Source organism: Eupeodes corollae, chromosome 2, assembly GCF_945859685.1.
Source record: "Eupeodes corollae chromosome 2, idEupCoro1.1, whole genome shotgun sequence".
Lineage (NCBI taxonomy): Eukaryota > Metazoa > Arthropoda > Insecta > Diptera > Syrphidae > Eupeodes > Eupeodes corollae.
Window position 1 is genome coordinate 57832890 of NC_079148.1, and position 18767 is coordinate 57851656.

At 36.8% G+C, this 18767-nt stretch overlaps 2 protein-coding genes across 2 annotated transcripts in view; one reads left to right on the plus strand and one right to left on the minus strand.

Annotated features, from left to right (window-relative positions):
• Positions 1–18767, plus strand: part of LOC129945537 (dual specificity protein phosphatase MPK-4) — a 172917-nt gene that overhangs the window by 89642 nt on the left and 64508 nt on the right. The gene's annotated exons all lie outside the window — the stretch shown is intronic.
• Positions 833–11042, minus strand: LOC129944934 (putative gustatory receptor 39b). Its single transcript, XM_056054593.1, has 3 exons — positions 10173–11042; positions 9487–9639; positions 833–913 (listed from the first exon to the last, which is right to left on the minus strand). Exons 1-3 carry the CDS (start codon positions 11040–11042, stop codon positions 857–859), a joined length of 1080 nt encoding a protein of 359 aa, XP_055910568.1. The 3' UTR covers positions 833–856.

Below are 18767 nucleotides of genomic sequence, written 5' to 3' on the forward strand. Positions count from 1 at the left end.
TATCTGTTCGATTTTTGAAAAGTCTGAAATGTGCATTAATTAAGTTCTTCCAGTTCGACAAAAAAGAAAAAAACAAAATATTTACATTAACTCTTATCTTTATATGAGTATAATTAATTTAGAAAATAAAAAAATGTTATTTGATTAGTTGTAAACTAAAGCATATCTCTCAAAACTATTTGTTTTGTCTTTGCTAAAATCAAAATAAATTTTTAAATAAAGTGTTTAAAACATTTACTCTCATAATAAAATAAATAATTTATTAATCTATAAGACATATTAAAGCTTGACAATACTATATTTATTAAAAATATTCAAACTATTTATAGATGTATGTATTTAATGTTGCTTATTTATTAAATATTACTAGATAAGAAATGAAACAAATGTTTTATACACTCTAAGTGCAAATAAAAATATTTTCAATATGGCTTTAATTCGATTGTTGTTGTTTGTTGATATTTTTTTAATGCAATGGTAAGTATTTTAGCACTTAAGTTTATTTACTATTTATTAAAGTTATAGCAGTTTTCAAACCTTAAAAGTGAAATGCCGCAAAACCGTAATCCCGGAAACCTAAAATACCGAACGATCAAAAACCAGAAAGTCCAGGATCGCAAAATTCCGAAAAGCCAACATTTTTATTCCCTGGAAACTGAAGTTAAAGTGCATTTTAAGTATGTTCGTCTTTATTGTATATATTATTATCCAGTTTATAAATTACATATTTATTCCTTTTTCATCAAACAAAAATAGGATCTTATCAAATTTGTAAGTAACAATATGTTAAGATTTTTTTTTTTTAAATACTATCTTTAAATATAATTTCAACACTGGTTTGTCATTAAATTCTTTATTAATCCATCGAAAACTGTAGCAATACAAATAATTGTGTTATAAGAGTTACAATCATCTGAAATTAAAAGTTGAAGGTTATAAAATTACGTAAATACTAGTAAAGATACTTATACATATGGATGGGTTTACTAATAGGGACTTGTCAACTCTGAATTTAATTTGTGAACGCACCCTTTCACTAATCATTGAACTGTCACTGTCAGTTTTTTCAATAAACTCAACATTTTCATTTTGGAAGTCAGTGGATAGCAATCGATCGAAATCAGTCAATTCTACGTCGTTCTCAAGACGCGGCATTGTATACTAGACTGAAAAATGTTTGCCGATGGATCATTTCAAGCGACGTACAGTTGTGTTCATTAAAATAGCAGTGCTGGTCACATTGTCAATTATTTAAATAACGGAAATTCTTACAAAAAAATTAACATGTTACTCGCATCTAACGGTCTTATGTTTTCATATTAGAGACTTTTAGCTTGAAGTTATAATCTACCTTTCCCTGTAAACACACATTATTTCAAACTCTCTGGACGTAGAGTGTTCATAAAAATAGCAGTGCTTTTAATTTTATAATTAAAAAGTGTTAAAAATTATTTTTTTTTATTTTTCGGTATATAAATATTTTAATGTATAAAGTTTTAAGTATTTGTAACATACTAGCATATACAAAATTAATAAATATTACCTCAAAAATAAACAATGGGCCGGTCAAGACACTGCACCAAAGAAATTCGAAAACTTATTAAAAAAACTGCGTTGGGAGGAAAAAACGTACCAAAATATTCAACACATTCAAGGCTGCATAGCAAAAATGGTCGGTAATGCCTCGAAATGGCAAAATAAACCGAAAAATCGAGGCCCGAGGATGACCACTGAAAGAACTGACAGAAAAATTGTTCAGTTAGCAAAATAGAACCCTTCCATAGCCTCTAGGAAAATAAGAAATGGGCTTAAACTGTCTGTTAACGCTGTCACAACCCGAAGTCCACGCAAGGTACCATTCTTGGCGAAAAGGCATGTGGCAAAGAGAATGGAGATTGATAAAGCGCATAGAGATTGGGCAAAGGAGAAATGGAGGAATGTTCTGTGGAGCGATGAAAGAAAATTCGTCCTCTTTGGGTCTAAGGGTCGTCGAGAATTTGTGAGAAGACCTTAAAATGCAGCAAAACGATCCACGGTGCACTATAAAAACAATAAAGCATGGTGGAGGAAAAATTATGATATGGGCTTGCTTCTCATATTACGGGGTCAGGCCTATCTATCCCATCGGGGTTATCAGGGATGCAAAGTATGTGAAAATTCTCGAGGAGTTTATGTCACCCTATGCTGAAGAGGAAATGCCGTTGGTTTGGGTATACAAACAAGACTATGAGCCAAAGCATACGTCAAAAAATGCTAAATCATAGTTTGTGCAGAAGAAGTAATCCGTTATGGAGTGGCCCGCTCAATCCTCCGACCTTAACCCCATCGAAAATTTGTGGGGGGATGTTAAAAACGCTGTTCATAAAGCAAACCCCAAGAATTCGAAAGAATCGTGGGAAGCAGTGCGTGATTCGTGGAACGCAATACCAGTCGAGAGGTGTCAGGTTTTAGTGGACTCGATGCCACGTAGATGAGAAGCATCATAAAAAACAATGGTTATGCAACAAAGTACTAATTGTAAGCTAACATTATTTGAATACTTTCATCTAACTTATTACAGTTTTCCTTACTTCTTAAGTAATAGATCTAGTACTTTGTCATGCACTGCTATTTTTATGAACAGCCATATATTTAAGAAACGGGGTTTACAATGACAAAGCTAACGGTAAAAAATCGATAGTACTTTTTTTCTGTTATTGTGAATAAAATATTTTAGTTTGTTAATAGAAGTTTAATGAAATATATAGGGTGTCCCAAAATGAACGGAAGATTTGAATTTGCCGCCATTTTTGCAGTGAAGTGTTGGCAACCCTAAAAAAAAGGCAATTTGACAGCTAACAGTATAGGGTTATTAAAAATGGAGCGTTACACGATAGAACAACGTGTCTTCATTATTAAAGAATATTTCAAAAATAGTGAAAGCTTGGCGGCTGCAGTTCGAAAATTTCATACAAAATATGGTCGGAATAGTGTTTTAACTTCGTCAACTGTGAAGAGATTAATTGAAAAATTCATGTAGACTGGATCCGTTGGCACACTGGTCGTCCAAAAACAAGCCGTTCAAATGTGAATGTCGAAGCAGTGAGTGAGAGTGTTGCTGACAATCCAGGAACCTCAATTCGACGTCGTGGACAAGAATTGCAAATTTCAAGAACCTCTCTACAGCGTATACTCACCAAAGATCTGTGTCTTCATGCTTACAAAATTCAATTAACACAACAATTGAAGCCTAATGACCATGAACAAAGAAGAGAGTTCGTTGAATGGATTATTGAACATCAACAAATGGACCCTGATTTTTCGAGCAAAATCATCCTAAGCGATGAAGCACATTTCCATCTTGATGGCTTTGTCAATCGCCAAAATTGCCGCATTTGGGGTTCGGAGAACCCACATGTGATTGTCGAAAAACAAATGCATTCACAACCCGTGACTATATGGTGTATAATTTGGGCCGGAGGCATAATTGGGCCATATTTTTTTGAAAATGATGCTGGTCAAGAAGTGACTGTTACTGGTGCTCGATATCGCGACATGATTACACAGTTCTTTCTGCCAAAATTGGATGATATTGATGTGTCCAATATGTGGTTTCAACAAGACGGTGCCACATGTCATACAGCCCGTGAAACAATTCAATTACTGCATGAGACATTTCCAGGTCGTGTACTCTCTCGTTTTGTTGATCAAAATTGGCCTCCTAGATCTTGTGATTTAACACAATAAGACTTCTTTTTATGGGGTTATTTGAAATCATCCGTGCATTAAAGGAGGAGATTCAACGCTGCATCAACGAAATTTAGCCACATTTATGCAGAATGGTCATGGAAAATTTCAACAAAAGAGTGCGCATGTGCATGCAAAGCCGTGGAGGCCATTTGTCCGATGTGTTATTCCATACATAACCCTATCCTATGTACTTTACGAGTCAATAAAAATATAGCTATCAAAAGACTAAAAACGGCGTTTTCTATTTAATTCAAATCCTGCGTTAATTTTGGGACACCCTTTATTATAACGTTGATATTGAGTGCCTTTTTGTTTTATTTGGAGATCACTGCTATTTTATGAACTCAACTGGACGTTCTTCGATTGGACAAGTTGTCAAGTCCTTATTGGAAAACGCTTTATAATTTATACACTGCTCATTACTAGAATGAGGCCGTACAATTTGCAATCGATATTTTATTTTTCCTGTGTGACAATTTGTTACAGAAAAACGCGAAAAACGGATGATTCTACCCCTAGCTTTAAATTTTACTTTGCCAACAACTAAAATAAAGGAATATTAAAATTGATATCAGCCTCATCGGATTTGTACGGATTTTGTATTATTATAATATACAAATCGGAGGAACCTCCGAAGAAATGTTTGATGTAGGTTGATGATGTCAAAATCGTGCGATGCATGCTGGCAAAAGCCATTAAGGGTTGAAACTCATATTTAATTGGATGTCCTTGTTTTTCGAACGGTTCCAATCAAAAGTAATCAGTTTTGAGCAAAGAAACACAAATAGCATCGAATTAGATAGATAGATATTCTTCATTGTCCTATTAAAAGATACATTTGGTAAGCTACCGCACAGTTTACATACAGAGATTTGATATATCTTTCTGCTGAACAAGTTTATAAATTTGTATATAGAATTTAGACAATAATAATTTAAGTAATATTTTTGACGGAAAATACAAACAAAACCTTTAACGCAAATCGAAAAGGGAAGATACATTCTGACTTAAACAAAACTCAGATTTCTAGACTTTAGTTTAGAAGTATGTTAGTGGAAAAAAGGTTAGTATAAATAATAATTGATAAATATATTTTAATATATCAGTAATTTGTTAGTAAGGATTAACATACTGTTAAATGAATAAATTAGTGTATAAACAAATTAATTAATAAATAAATAAGCAGATAAATAAATAAATGAATAAATAAGTAAGTTAATTAATAGATATATTTTTTTTTTATAATAAGCGCACACTCAAAGGGATATATTACCCTTATTATGTAGCCATAGTGTGAGCACTAGGAAAGGGAGAGAGGGGTTGAAAGGAGATGTCGGTGCACATTGGTTTTGAATTCCTGAATATTGCAATAGCTGGGAAAGACAGAGTGTGGCAAGGCATTCCACATTAGCGTAGTACGGCTAACGAACGAATCTCTTTACTTGACAGTACGATCGAAGATGGGCTTGAGGGTATATTGATGAGCATTCCTAGAAGCGCGAGTATTACGGTTGAACAGTTTAAGGGGAGGAATGCAGCTGGCTATTTCTCTAGAGCATAAGCCATTAAAATAACGGTAAAAGAGGGTGGAACAAGAAACATTGCGACGATGTTAAAGTGAAGCAAATGATCTTATGATGGTAATATCACCAATCAATCTAAATGCTCAACATTCAATACTATTCAAGAGGCTTAAGTAAGTTGCAGCAGCACCAGCCCAGTAATGGGAGTTATACTCAAGCTTTGGACGTATATAAGTCTTGTAAATAGCAGCCAGATCAGAGGGGGAGAAAAACTTCTTGCATCGCCTTGGAAAACCCAAACATCTTGCGGCATTTTTGGCGACATCGCGTATGTGATCGTTCCACAAAAGGTGGTTGGTGATACACATACCGAGAATATCGAGATGTTCAGTCTCCTCGATGCAAGTGCCATTTATGGATAATGGCAAGGGGGGTTTATCTCGTTTTAACGATACAAGACATCATTGGCGTTTCAAAGCATTAAATTCCATGCGGTTTCTTATTCCCCAATGAACAATGCTGTTTAGGTCGGAATTTAATGAGCTTATCATATGTTGTCGTTGCAGTTCCACATCCAAAGAAGAGGGGTTTGAATCTGAAAACGAATTTGAAAATCTAAGAGTACTATCGTCAGCGAAACAATGTATTGGATTAGAAGTTGCAGACAGGAGATCATTAATAAAAATGAGAAAGAGTGTTGGAGATAGAACAGAGCCCTAGGGCACACCAGCATTTATTTTGTGGTTTTCAGACTTGAATCCATCCAATAGAACTTGTATTGAACGATTCGAAAGGTAATTACTAATACAATGAAGGAGGGATTCATGAAAACCGAAAGCACGCATTTTCGATAAGAGAGCCTGATGGCAAAGCCTATCAAATGCTTTTGAAATATCTAGAGTAATAATCTTACTTTCTCCAAAGCGATGTAAAGATTGAGATCAGAAGTATACCTATTGCTACGAAAGCCGTATTGTCGGTCATTAAGAAGCTTTCCATCTTCAAGATACTTCTTGAGTTGATTATTAATCAATCGGTCGGTAGTTAGACGGTGGGGAAGATTCGCCTTTTTTGGGAATAGGCTGGACAAATACGGTTTTCCATCCGCTCGGAACGAGACCTGAGGAGTCGGACAGATGAAAAAGCTTACGCAGTGGTTTTGCCAGCGATGAAAAACACCTCTTCAGAACAATAGTGGGGATACCATCCGGACCAGCAGATTTATGTATGTTAAGATCTTTTAGGACTCTCGCTACAGTACGAGTGCGATAAAAGATTTGCCCCGTAGAATCATTAACTCGATCAAGTACAGGCGGAGTCATAACACTCACTGGCAGCGTTTAACTGGCGGCGAACTGCCTAGCAAAGAGATTAGCTTTCTCTTAAGAGCTAACAAAAGGTGTGTCATTGACAACGAGCGTAGGAACGTAGAATTCCTCATGTTTTTACAAATGACCAACAACTTTTACTGCCTTTGGGACATTGCAGTATTTTTTGCCGTAACTTTTGGTCATGTACAAATTTGGTTCGTCGAATATGGGCGTTGCAGGCCTTCCTGGCTTGCTTGAACTTATTCCGGTTTTCCTCAGTTGGATTGGCTTTAAATCAACGGAAACTTACCTTCTTGACCCTAATAACTTCTTTACAGCTCGCATCGAACCACGCGTTTTTCTTAGGTCTGATACTTTTGACCCTGTTCGGTATACAAGTTTTCATTCCCAGGAGAATCAAACTTGTGATCATATCAGCGCTGGCGTCGATGTCACTTTTGAGGAAGCATAGAGAACAGTTAAAGATCCTGAAGTAATTATTGAGACCGTCCCAGTTGGCTTTCTCGTATTGCCAAACGGTTCTCTTAGGAGCTCTTTTTTTAACTGGAGAATTTTTACACGAGAAATTTGATGATATGACACAATGGTCAGATGTGCCTAGAGGAGATAGGACACTAATAGTGTACTTACCAGGGTCAGAGGTAAGAAACAAGTCAAGAGTGTTTTCTGCTCGACCTACCACGTCCGATATTAGAGTGGGCTCGTTGACCAGCTGAGTTAGGTGGTTTAACTCAGCGAAGATCTCAGCACACACTCCTTCTGGTGTTGACTGGCCCGAATGTTGAAGCCATGAAGAATTGTGTACATTGAAATCGCCCGTAACAACGATTTTAATGCGAGGATAGGACGAAACAATTCTTTGGATGGAATCAGACCAAGCATCAAATTCACGAGAAGTCGATACTCTGTCTAGATTTGGGCTTCGATAAAGGAAGCAATAGTTAATGATTTGCTTATTCACGAAAAATTTAAACCACATAAAATTGAAAAAAGAATTTCTGCAGGGACCATATTGTGGCAAAAACTGTTAAGCAACATCATTCCTAATGTATATGGCGAGACCATGGTGGGAAAATAATAATAATGGCACCAAGTTATACCCTTGAATGAAGAATTCATAAATAATGAACATAGGGAAAATAAATGAATAAATTAACAATTTAATGAGTAATATTTAAACATAGGTACGAATAATTAAAACTAAATAAAACATATCCGAAAAATGGTTAGCGAATCAATTGATTAATGACCGGATTTTCAGAAGTTTTACGATTTAGCAAGAAAGTGTTAGTCAGTTTATTGATTCTCAGAGAAATCCATTTAACATTTGCCTTCTCATGCAACTCTGTGGTGAAATGATATCGTGGAAGGTTAAGCATCATTTTTAGAACATTGTTTTGTCATACTTGGAGTTTTTTAAGATGACAATTTGAACATTTCCCCCAAACTTAGCATCCATACAGAAATATTGCTTGGAATACTACTTTTTGGATTATCATTTTATTGTCGTTGCTAAGACAGGACTTTCTTTATATAAAAGGATACAACATATTTTTACCAAAGCTAACTTTTTGCAGAGTTCTGGCAATATGTTCTCTGAAAGTCAGTTTTTGATCTAAATGAATACCAAGATATTTCACACTTGGTTCCCATTTAACATTTACACCATTAATTGTAAGTTAATTGCTTGTTAGGTAACAAGATTTTCTTTTTCTACTGAAAAAAGTGCCTTGTATTTGTCAGCATTCGACTTTATTTTCCATTTAGTGTAATAATTAGACATCAATTATATCTCATTTTTTATATTTGTCTCAATGGCAAGACTAAATTCATGCGATGAAAAGATGCCTGTATCATCCGCAAATATGGCTATCTGATAACCTGGTAATCTAGTAATATCAGAAGTGTAAATATTGTAAAGTAAAGGACCTAGTACTGATCCTTGCGGGACACCATAGTTGACTTGATAACAGTTAGACGAATAGTTGTTGACGAAAACAGTAAAGTAACGATTGGACAAAAAACTTCATATAATTTTTACAAGATACGAAGGAAACCTGAAATATGCCATCGTGCCAAACTGAGTCAAATCTATTCACAGACTCTAAATACCTGAGTAGTACTGTGATGCGTTCTGAATCCAAATTGTTCAATTGGAAATATCTGAAGCTCATCAACCATGCGCAATATTTTACATTTCAAAATTTTTTGAACACTTTGCTTATAATACTTAGCAAACTTATTGGTGATAGATTGTTATGAGTTTTGACGGTTTTCCAGGTTTAGTAATCGGTATTACTTTTGCATATTTCCAATTCAATGGAAAATATTGCGTTTTGAGACATGCGTTTTTCAAAAACGAAGGAAATTCGAGCCCTGCTTTTGGTAGTTTTTTAAATCAGTTGGAATTGGCCTAAACTTGGACCTAATTTCTGCTTTGAAACGACTTCAATTAGTATTTTTAAGGTCCAGAAAGTATTGCTTTCTAGTTTTTACTGATTAGAACTTAAATCATTTATAGTTTCGGGCTGAGTAAAAAATGAAGGTACATTTATTAGAAACAGATCAAGAACACAAGGAGCATCGAATTAATTTAGCACGAAAACATTTGGAATGAAAAATATTAATCTTGACGATTCCCATGGTTAAAAATTTTATTTCCATGATCTAAGAAAGAAAGAGCTTATTTTGATGAGACGTCACAACAAGAAAAATGAAATAACTACAAATATTTTTGTTCGGAATTAGTTCAATATTTGATCTTGGAAAATTGGGCACCATTTAACACTTAATTTCATGAATTTCCTATAATGTGAAGTACAAAATGTTTCAACTAGCAATTGTGCCCTCATTCTTGTGATTTGCAGTGTATAGGTACTAATAAATTAACAATCACCACTTACCGCTGCAAAAGTTTTTAAGTTTAGAGAAAAAAATCCTTTTGCTGAAAACTTGATTGGGTTTTGCATTATTTGTAGTGAAAAATCTTCTAGAAAATATTTATATTCAAACATTTGACCATCCGCCTTGACGACAATCCGAGTAATTTCGTCAGCCTAAAAAAGTTATATTTATAGTGAAAAAAATTTATTACAAGGAATTCTTGTAAGTAAGTAGTGTGTAAATATAAATGAGTATAATGTATAAAAGAATTAAACCACTCGCCAAACCACACCCAAAATGTGTGATCTTTTCTCTTTAACAAAACTTTTGTTAAGAAATACCCAATAAGATGAGACTAAAAAATCATAGTGAAATCAGATTGTCAAACGATAACAAAACATCTATTAAATGTTCAATGAACTGAAAAAGTATTCAGAAATGCTTATAGTACTTTCGACTACACTGGATACGCGAACAACGAAACACAATGGATGATCAAATAAAACAAATTTTGAACCGCATCCAACTTCACACTATTTAAGGTTTGTCAATATCTGTCATGACCCATTAAGAACGTGCCAAATGGCTCTCTTTGGGTACTTTTCAAAACGAAACGATAACATAGGATTTTGATTGCAACTCGCAATACGGACTTAAGATAATTAATGGTATGGTTTACCTCAAAAAGGATTGATCAGATACTTACTGTGTCTTCACAGTCTTGGCACACCTTACAAGCACTAGCAAGGGAGAATATTTCTGGCATTACAACCGTGGTGAACTTAAAAACACTATTCATTTTCTCAATTGCATTACCATCATCCAATGCCAGAACAATCCAATTCAGAACCCACACTATTTGGATAAGTGATGTAATAATCATTAACAATATAGACCATCCGAAAAAACGATTGATATCATTTTGAACATTTACAATTTTACCATAAACACACTTAAACACAAATAGTTTTTCAATTTCATTTTTCCGCTTCCGTGTCAAAATGAGCAAGCACTTGTGTTTTAGAAACTTCAACTTTTCAGCTACTATTGCGATTATGTAAACATATTGGACGTATCGGAGGCGAATCAATTGACTGCTACCAATCCATAACCATGGTATTTCAGTTTTTGTATCGTAAAACAAAGTCAGGGCAATTATTATCAAAGCAATACTGTAAACATTAGTTAGGATTGTGGGGAGCGTTTTCAAAATTATTGTTCGTCTCGATTTGCCATAATCAATCCATTGGTAGAGTTTTGATATAAGAAGGTCGTCGATGTTTGTAAGTTCTTCAAAAACACGAGCTTCATTTCTACGATTGATAATAGATTGCCAAGCGGCAACAAGATGAACTATTTTCAAACAGACGAATATTAAATATGCTGCACTTGCGTTGTAATGCAGGTTGAAAACCTTACTTTGAATAAGAGCAAAGATGGATTCGATTTTAAGAAGGGAGAGGATAAAACAGCACCAAATGAAGATATATTTCTTTTGTCCCGTGTTGATTGAATACGATGATATTCCAAACAAATGAAAAAGTACGAAAAATATTGAAATTCTGTTTTGATCCATTGTTTGGTGAAACAAATTGCGAACTGCGAGGTTTCAGTTACACAAACCTTAACAAAAACGTATTATGGAATAATTTAATTAAATTAACTTGATAGCAAAATGTTGGTAAAGGAAGGCATTTTAATTTTTAATGTAGAAACATTTATCTTAAATTCTTAATTTGATTGAACCTAATGACGACTCGCATAATACAAACAAATGTTTTCCGATACTAAAGGGTGATTTTTTAGTTATTACCTTTTGGCAGCACTGGAGTGGAATCGGCTAAGGTGATTGTTGATTAATGAAAATCAAAATGATCGAATTTGATCTACATAAGGTGATAGTCAAATTCATACCTAAAAGCTGTCACAAAAAAGTCGTTTTCAAACAAATATGTTTATTCCGAATAGAACTACCAGAAGCTTACACAAGCGACTGGAAAATGTTGTTAGTTCACTTTGTCTCTTTAAAAAACAACGACTTTTGACAATTTGAATCTGAAAAATGATAGTCGAGTCGATTTGACTATCAAAAAATGATAGTCAACTATCACCTTAGCCGATTCGACCCCAGAATTGACGATTTTGTAGTGAATATCAGCCAGAAGAATTGCAAGAGCTACCAATACATCCAGAAAAAGTGACAGTTTGGTGCAGTTTATGGGCTGGTGGCTTCATTGGACCGTACTTCTTCAAAAATTATGCGAATCGTAACGCTACTCTGAATAGTTAGCGCTACCTTGAGATGACATCTAACTTTTTTTTGCCCAAAATGCAAGAGCTTGACTTGCATGACATGTGGTTTCAACAAGACTGTGCCACATGGACTTATTGAGAGGACTTGGACATGGACTTATTCATGTTCGGGACCGGTCAATTGGTCGCCTATATCTTTCGATTCAACGCCTTTAGACTATATTTTGTGGTAAAAGTTCATGTGCATACAGAAGACAACATTAACATTTATTGGTGAGATACCTGCCGAAATGTTGGAAAGAGTATACCAAAATTGGACTAAGCGGATGTACCATTTGAGGAGCAGTCAAGGTCATTTGCTAGAAATAATCTTAAAACATTACATTATATGGACCGTACTTACTTAAGGTGGCGCTACAGTCCTGTGCGAACTAGGGCCTCACCCAACAAACTTCTCAATCTAGCTCGGTCCCTAGCTAGATGTCTCCAGTTTCGCGCTCCAAGTTGGGTGAGGTCACCTTCCACTTGTGCGCGCCACCTGATTCGCGGTCTTCCTCTACTGCGCTGTCCTGTGGGTGTGGATTCGAAGACTTTCCGAGCCGGAGAATTGGTCTCCATGCGCTCTACGTGACCCAGCCATCTTAGTCGTTGGGCTTTTACCCTTCTGGCTATGTCTACGTCGCTGTACAGCCCGAACAGCTCGTCGTTTCATCTTCTCCTCCACTCCCCTTCCATGCATACGGGACCGTAGATCACACGAAGAACTTCCCTCTCGAACCAACCCAAGGTGCTTTCATCCGCTTTTGTCATATTCCATGCTTCTGCACCGTATAGCAGTACGGGGATGATAAGGGTCTTATATAGCAACACCTTGATCCCTCGAGAGAGGACTTAACCACTCAATTGCTTTCATAGTCCAAAGAAACAGTGGTTAGCAAGAGTTATTCTGCGTTTGATCTCAGCGCTGGTGTTGTTTTCTGCGTTTACAGCGGAGCCTAGGTAGACGAAGTCCTTGACTACCTCAAAGTTAAGTCTGTCGATTATGACGTTTTGACCAAGACTTCTGTGTTGTATGTCCTTTCTTGACGACAGCATGAACTTTGTTTTGCCCTCATTAACTGTTAAACCCATTTTTGCCGCCTCTACTTCAATACTCACAAAAGACCCATTGACATCACGCTGAGTTCTTCCGATTATGTCAATGTCATCAGCATATGCCAGTAATTGGACAGACTTTTGAAAGATAGTGCCTCTAGTGTTGACATGTGAGTTCTACACTATTCTTTCAAGAACGATGTTAAAAAAATCACATGACAGCGCATCACCTTGCCTAAAACCTTTTTTGACATCGAAAGGTTCTGTTGAGTTGTTTAAAAACTTTATGGAGCAGCGTGTATGGTAGGGATGCCAAAACTAGACATGGCTCTATACAGCTCGTCCCTGTATATGCTGTCATATGCGGCCTTGAAATCGATGAAAAGATATTGTACGTCGATTTGGTGTTCTTGGGGTTTTTCCAGGATCTGCCGTAATGTGAATATTTGATCAACTGTGGACTTTCCTGGTCTAAAACCACACTGATAAGGACCTACGTTGACGATGGGCTTTAGACGTTCACATATAACGGCAGAGAAGATTTTATAGGCGATGTTAAGTAGACTGATTCCTCTATAGTTGGTGCAGTTTAGAGGGTCTCCTTTTTTTCAGGATCGGGCAAACAATACTGAGGTTCCATTCATCGGGCATACTTTCTTCCGACCATATCTTACAGATAAGTTGGTGCATGCTCGCTCCTAACCAACTTATCTCGACCTGCTTTAAAGAGCTCGGCATTCAAGTTATCCGCTCAAGTGGCTTTATTAGACTTCAGCTTAGAAATGGCAATCTTTACTTCGTCTAAGTCGGGAGGACGGGATTGTTGGCTTTCGTCGTCTATGTTGAATGGATCATCCTGCCTGACATCGGAATTCAGTTCGTCGTCGCCGTAATACAGTCTGCAGAAGTGGTCCTTCCATATCCTCAGCATTGACTGCGGTTCCACTATGATGTTTCCAGTTTCGTCTTTGCAGCCTTCGGTTCTAGGTTTATGTACCTGTGAATATCGTTTCACCTGTTCATAAAACCTTCGATCCTTACTCCTGCTTTTATACCTCTCAACATCTTCGACCGCACGCTTCTCATGCCCTCTCTTTTTCCTTCTGAGAAGTCGGCGTTCCTCTCGCCTCTTCTGCTCATAGAGCGCATTAGCAGCTCTCGTCCTTTTATGCAGCGCCGCTTTGCGTGCCTGTTGTTTAGCTGCATTTGCCTGCCGACATTTATCACCAAACCAGGGATTCCTTGTTGGTGGCTGTTTGAAACCCAGCACATCAGAGGCGGTTTCTTTGATTGAATCTTGGCAATGTTGCTGGTTTTTGATACATTGTGTTGGCGGCAGAGAACTTCGAGAGAGGTTACTTGGTCGGAAAAGGATTTGGCGATCTCTGGCGATTGTAGCCGTTCGACGTTGTACCTTCTCCCAGCACCTCCCTGTTTTGGCTTGGGTCTGAAAATCCGAAGTGCTACCTTGGGTACAACGAGGTAGTGGTGCGAGTCGATGTTAGCTCCTCGGAAAGTTTGTACATCCATGATGCTGGAAGCGTGTCTTACTTCCATCGCAATATGGTCAATTTGGTTGACGGTTTGATTGATCTGGAGAAGTTCAAGTTCCTTTGTGGATGTTGAGGTGTGGAAAACGCGTACTGGCTACCTTGACGTTACGCCCCGCTGCAAAATCTATGAGCCTGAATGCGTTTTTGGAAGTGTTGTCGTGCAGGCTGTTCTTCCCGATTATTCCACCAAAAATGTCTTCCCTTCCTAGCTTGGCATTTAAATCGCCCAGGACTATTTTAATATCGTAGCTAGGGTACTGCTCATATGTTTTGTCTAGGAGCTCGAAGAACATATCTTTGGTGGTGTCGTCTTTCTCTTCTGTGGGGGCGTGCGCGCATATCAGGCTAATGTTGCCGAATTTAACCTTGATGCGTATGGTCATGAGGCGCTCATTGATGCACCTATAGCTCAAGACTTCTTGCCTAAGTCTGGCTCCAAGGACGAAGCCGCATCCAAATAAGCGCTGTTGGTTTTCGTTGTAAATATCGCAGTTTTTCATCCTCTTTTTGCCCCGCCCATCCCATCATATTTCCTGGATTGCGATGATATCTGCTTTATAGCTGTCTAGGGCCTCCGCTAATTTTTCGGCCGCACGTGGTCTGTTAAGGGACCTAACATTCCACTTGCATATCCGAAGTTCGTTGCCCTTAATTCGTTTTCGTTGGTTGTCAACAGTAAATCCGTGCGTATCCGAGGCTTGGTTGTGCTTCGCAACTATGAAAGCTTTTACGTGGCCAGGAAGTCACCCCGACGGCACAACCCCCAACCTGGAGGGCCAGATCCTAAGTATAACTACAAGGATGGGGAGCCCTATAGGCCTGGGATCCGAATAAGTCGAAGAAGCCCTATAAGGTGTTCACTGTAGACGCCACCGTTGATTCCATCTTGGAAATTCATCCGCTGCAGTCTGGATAAGGAGAGGTGCCTTAGTGGAAACACCTCTCCTTACCTCTCTCGTTTGTTGCCCCCAACAACTTTCAACTGGGGTTGGAACCCAATCTCCAGTTGAGGTACTAGGCACCCGATGTTCACCACGGGGAGGTGAGAGTTGGAGTTGGTAGACAGAGGTTGTTTTTAAGAAAAACCTATGGACGCTTGTGTCCTCTTGAATGCACATGTCTACCATTTGAACACCTATGGACCGTACTATCGATTCAAATAAAGATTTTATGCATTTCTCTGAATTAAAAAATAAATTGGGTGGCGCAACAGTCCGTTGAGAACTAGGGCCTATCAACTTACAACTCTCAACCATTCCTGTGTGCGAGTAATGTTGTCAGGAATGGAGGGGACCTACAGTTTATATGCCAAATCCGAACGGCTAATTTTGAGAAAGCACTTTTTCATGACAAGAATTACTCTTAGAGAATTTGTCAATTCCTCGCAACAGGCAGTACCCGTGAAAAGACTTTAGGTGGCATAGGCAGGGATCGAACCCAAGAACTCTGGCATGGCAGTCCAACGCACTAACCATAATGCCATGGGTACCACATTTCTCTGAATTGTATATGTTTTTATTTTTGAAAAACTTTCTTATAGCTTTTAAAAAATCACCCTATTTTTTTATCGACTTCGACTTTATATATTTGAATCGCTTGTTTTATTATGAGTGAATAAATATTTCCATCAATTGTATTATGGAATACAACTTTATTGCGGCAGCGGCTGCCTGGGCTGCTTTTCCAGCCATTCTGTCATTTCAATTTCCAAAGACCCAATAATGATTATTTTTTATTTTGTTTTTTTTTTTTTTTTTCAAAAGTTGATGATTGTGATGTCAAGCGCTGTTATGAAAATAAAGTCTAAGACTACCAGCTTTGGCGCCTTCTTTCCCTTTGTTATGGAAAAACCCAAGAGTGCTTCCACTCGTCAAGAAAAAAGCAACTCGTAGTTCATCAGCAGAGTAACGCCTATAGGGCAACTTCAATACTGCCATTTTTGTCTAAAGTGATTGAGAAACTGTTGCACAAATAAAATTAAAAGTATCTCAACAAAAATAACTTAATCAAAATTATTCAAAATGGGTTTCGGGCAAAGCATAGCTGTATTGCTTCATTCATTAAGATAACAGAGGATATAAGAAAAGAAATTATTAAGGGTTAAGTAACTTTCATAGCTTTACTAGTTTTTTCAAAAGCATTTGATATTTGATCAACCACAAAATATTTGTCCTCATCTGCATGTAATCTAGTTTTTTCATATCTATTTGCAAGATCTCAAGCTGGTTTGGTAAAAACCGGTATATTTTTATAAACTTAACATTTTGTGAGAGAGTGATTGATAAGTGATCATCAATGGTAGATATACAGTCGTAGAGAGCGCTTCTCCAGGCATCTAAACTATCAACAGATAGAGACAGAGGAAAGTTGTGTGCCTAGGCCAAATCATACCAGTCTTTAAATGGAGTATACCGGCATCTAAAACACACTGATAGGACCGTCTTTTGTAAATTGGGCGTGTTAGTTGGGAGTCTAAAGATACGTCTAACGATACGCTTAAAAAAATATCTTTGGACAGATTCGATATCTTCTATTTTCTTGTACTCATAGATTTGGTTGCCATAACACAAACAGCTTTTGATAGTTGCTTCAAACACTTTGAACTTAGACGTAGGATCAACAAGTTTGTTATTAAAAAAGTTTGACCACATACAATTTATTGCACTTTTTGCAACTCTCACCTTATCTTTTATGTGAACACCAAAATTCAGGTTATGAGTTAATGTGTAGCCTAAATATTTAAATTCTTTCACCACTTCTAAGTTGGAACCATTGAGGGTCCAGTTGCGGTCGGTTCTATTGCTACGATGTTGGGACCTAAAGACCATAATCTTCGACTTTGAGGTGTTTATTTGGAGATCCCATAAATCACAAAATTGATTTAATTTGTTTATTTGAAGCTGAAGTGTGACTGCATTATCAGTAAAGATCACCAAGTCATCAAGCAAAACTTTAATAGACAAATCACCAAAAGTAACACCACCAGGGATATAGTCTTCAATATCATTTATAAATAGTGAAAAGATAAGCGGGCTTAAAATGCAGCCTGGAGGCACACCTGTATTACAACTAATCGGTTTCGATTTGCTACTGCCATTTGAAACTACAGCTGTCATATTTGAGAGCAGCTGCTCATAGATTCGGATAAATTTTGTCGATAGCCCGATAGCTGCAAGTTTAAATAGTAGAGATCTTCTGTTAATGGTGTCAAATGCTAATTTAAAGTCAACGAAAAAAGAGTAAAGATTTATTTTTTTCTCTAAGTAACGCTTAGCAAGACTCGTAAGAGTGAAAATTTGGTCGATTGTCGAAAGATTAGCTCGAAAGCCCGCCTGAAAGCAACTTATTTAGTTGTTTTGTTCGACCCATCTTACAAGCCTGGAATAGAGGATCTGGGTGAATAATTTCCTTAGGGAACTAAGCACAGAGATGCCTCTATAGTTTTCAGGTAAAATAGGGTCAAATTTTTTAAAAATTGCAGAGATAGATGAGCACTAAAATAAATTCTAAAAATTGCAAGGTGGCGTTCTTGTAGAACTCAGCTGGTATTCCGTCCAGCCCTGCAGCTTTGTTGTTCTTCATTTTTTTTAGCGCAACAACCAGTTCTAACATTGAGAATGGAGCATCTAATCTTCAATATATATAAAAGGCAGTGCAAAGCTTATAGACTTCTGGCATGGATCAGCTATGAAAATTTGTTCAAAGTGCAAGCCAGTGTATCCAATTCAATGGGAATTATAACTGACCTATTACGGTCACTCAAAATGCGCACATTGGACCAGAAAGCTTTAGAGTCATGACTATCAACCAAATTTGATGCAGTTTTTTTTTTTTAAAAAAGGTCTTTTTTTTGCTTACATAAATCTTTATAACTGTTGTTATAATGTAGATATAAAGTCTTATAAAAAACATCATTTGAGTCTTTAAAGAGTTTTAAGAATTTTGGTCCCCTTTTGTTTGCACTTTTCATCAACGACCAGTCTCCTTGTACTAATAATTGTTTAAAACAGTTGTGTGATGATAACAAATCCTTGAAAATCAGGCTGTATTATTATCTATAAGAACGAACTTGACCTAAGCTACATCCATTTCTTCTTTACAATAGTCAGAGTTCAAAACGTAGGTGCGTATGTTAGCAAAACTCTAAGATGGGATGAACACATTCTACAAATTATTAGCAATATTTATGGAATTCTTAGTGATCTTTCATTATAGCAAGAATTGACACCTATTGGTACTAAATTATTGCTGATAAAATCATTAATAGTTCCTTGTTGTTGTGTTGTCAAAGTGCTAAAGTACTTAGCGTACATTAGTAATTGCTCTAATTGCACAATCCACGGATGCATTAATCACCGAACATTTATTGTTCTGAACAAACTTTTTACATATGGAAATCA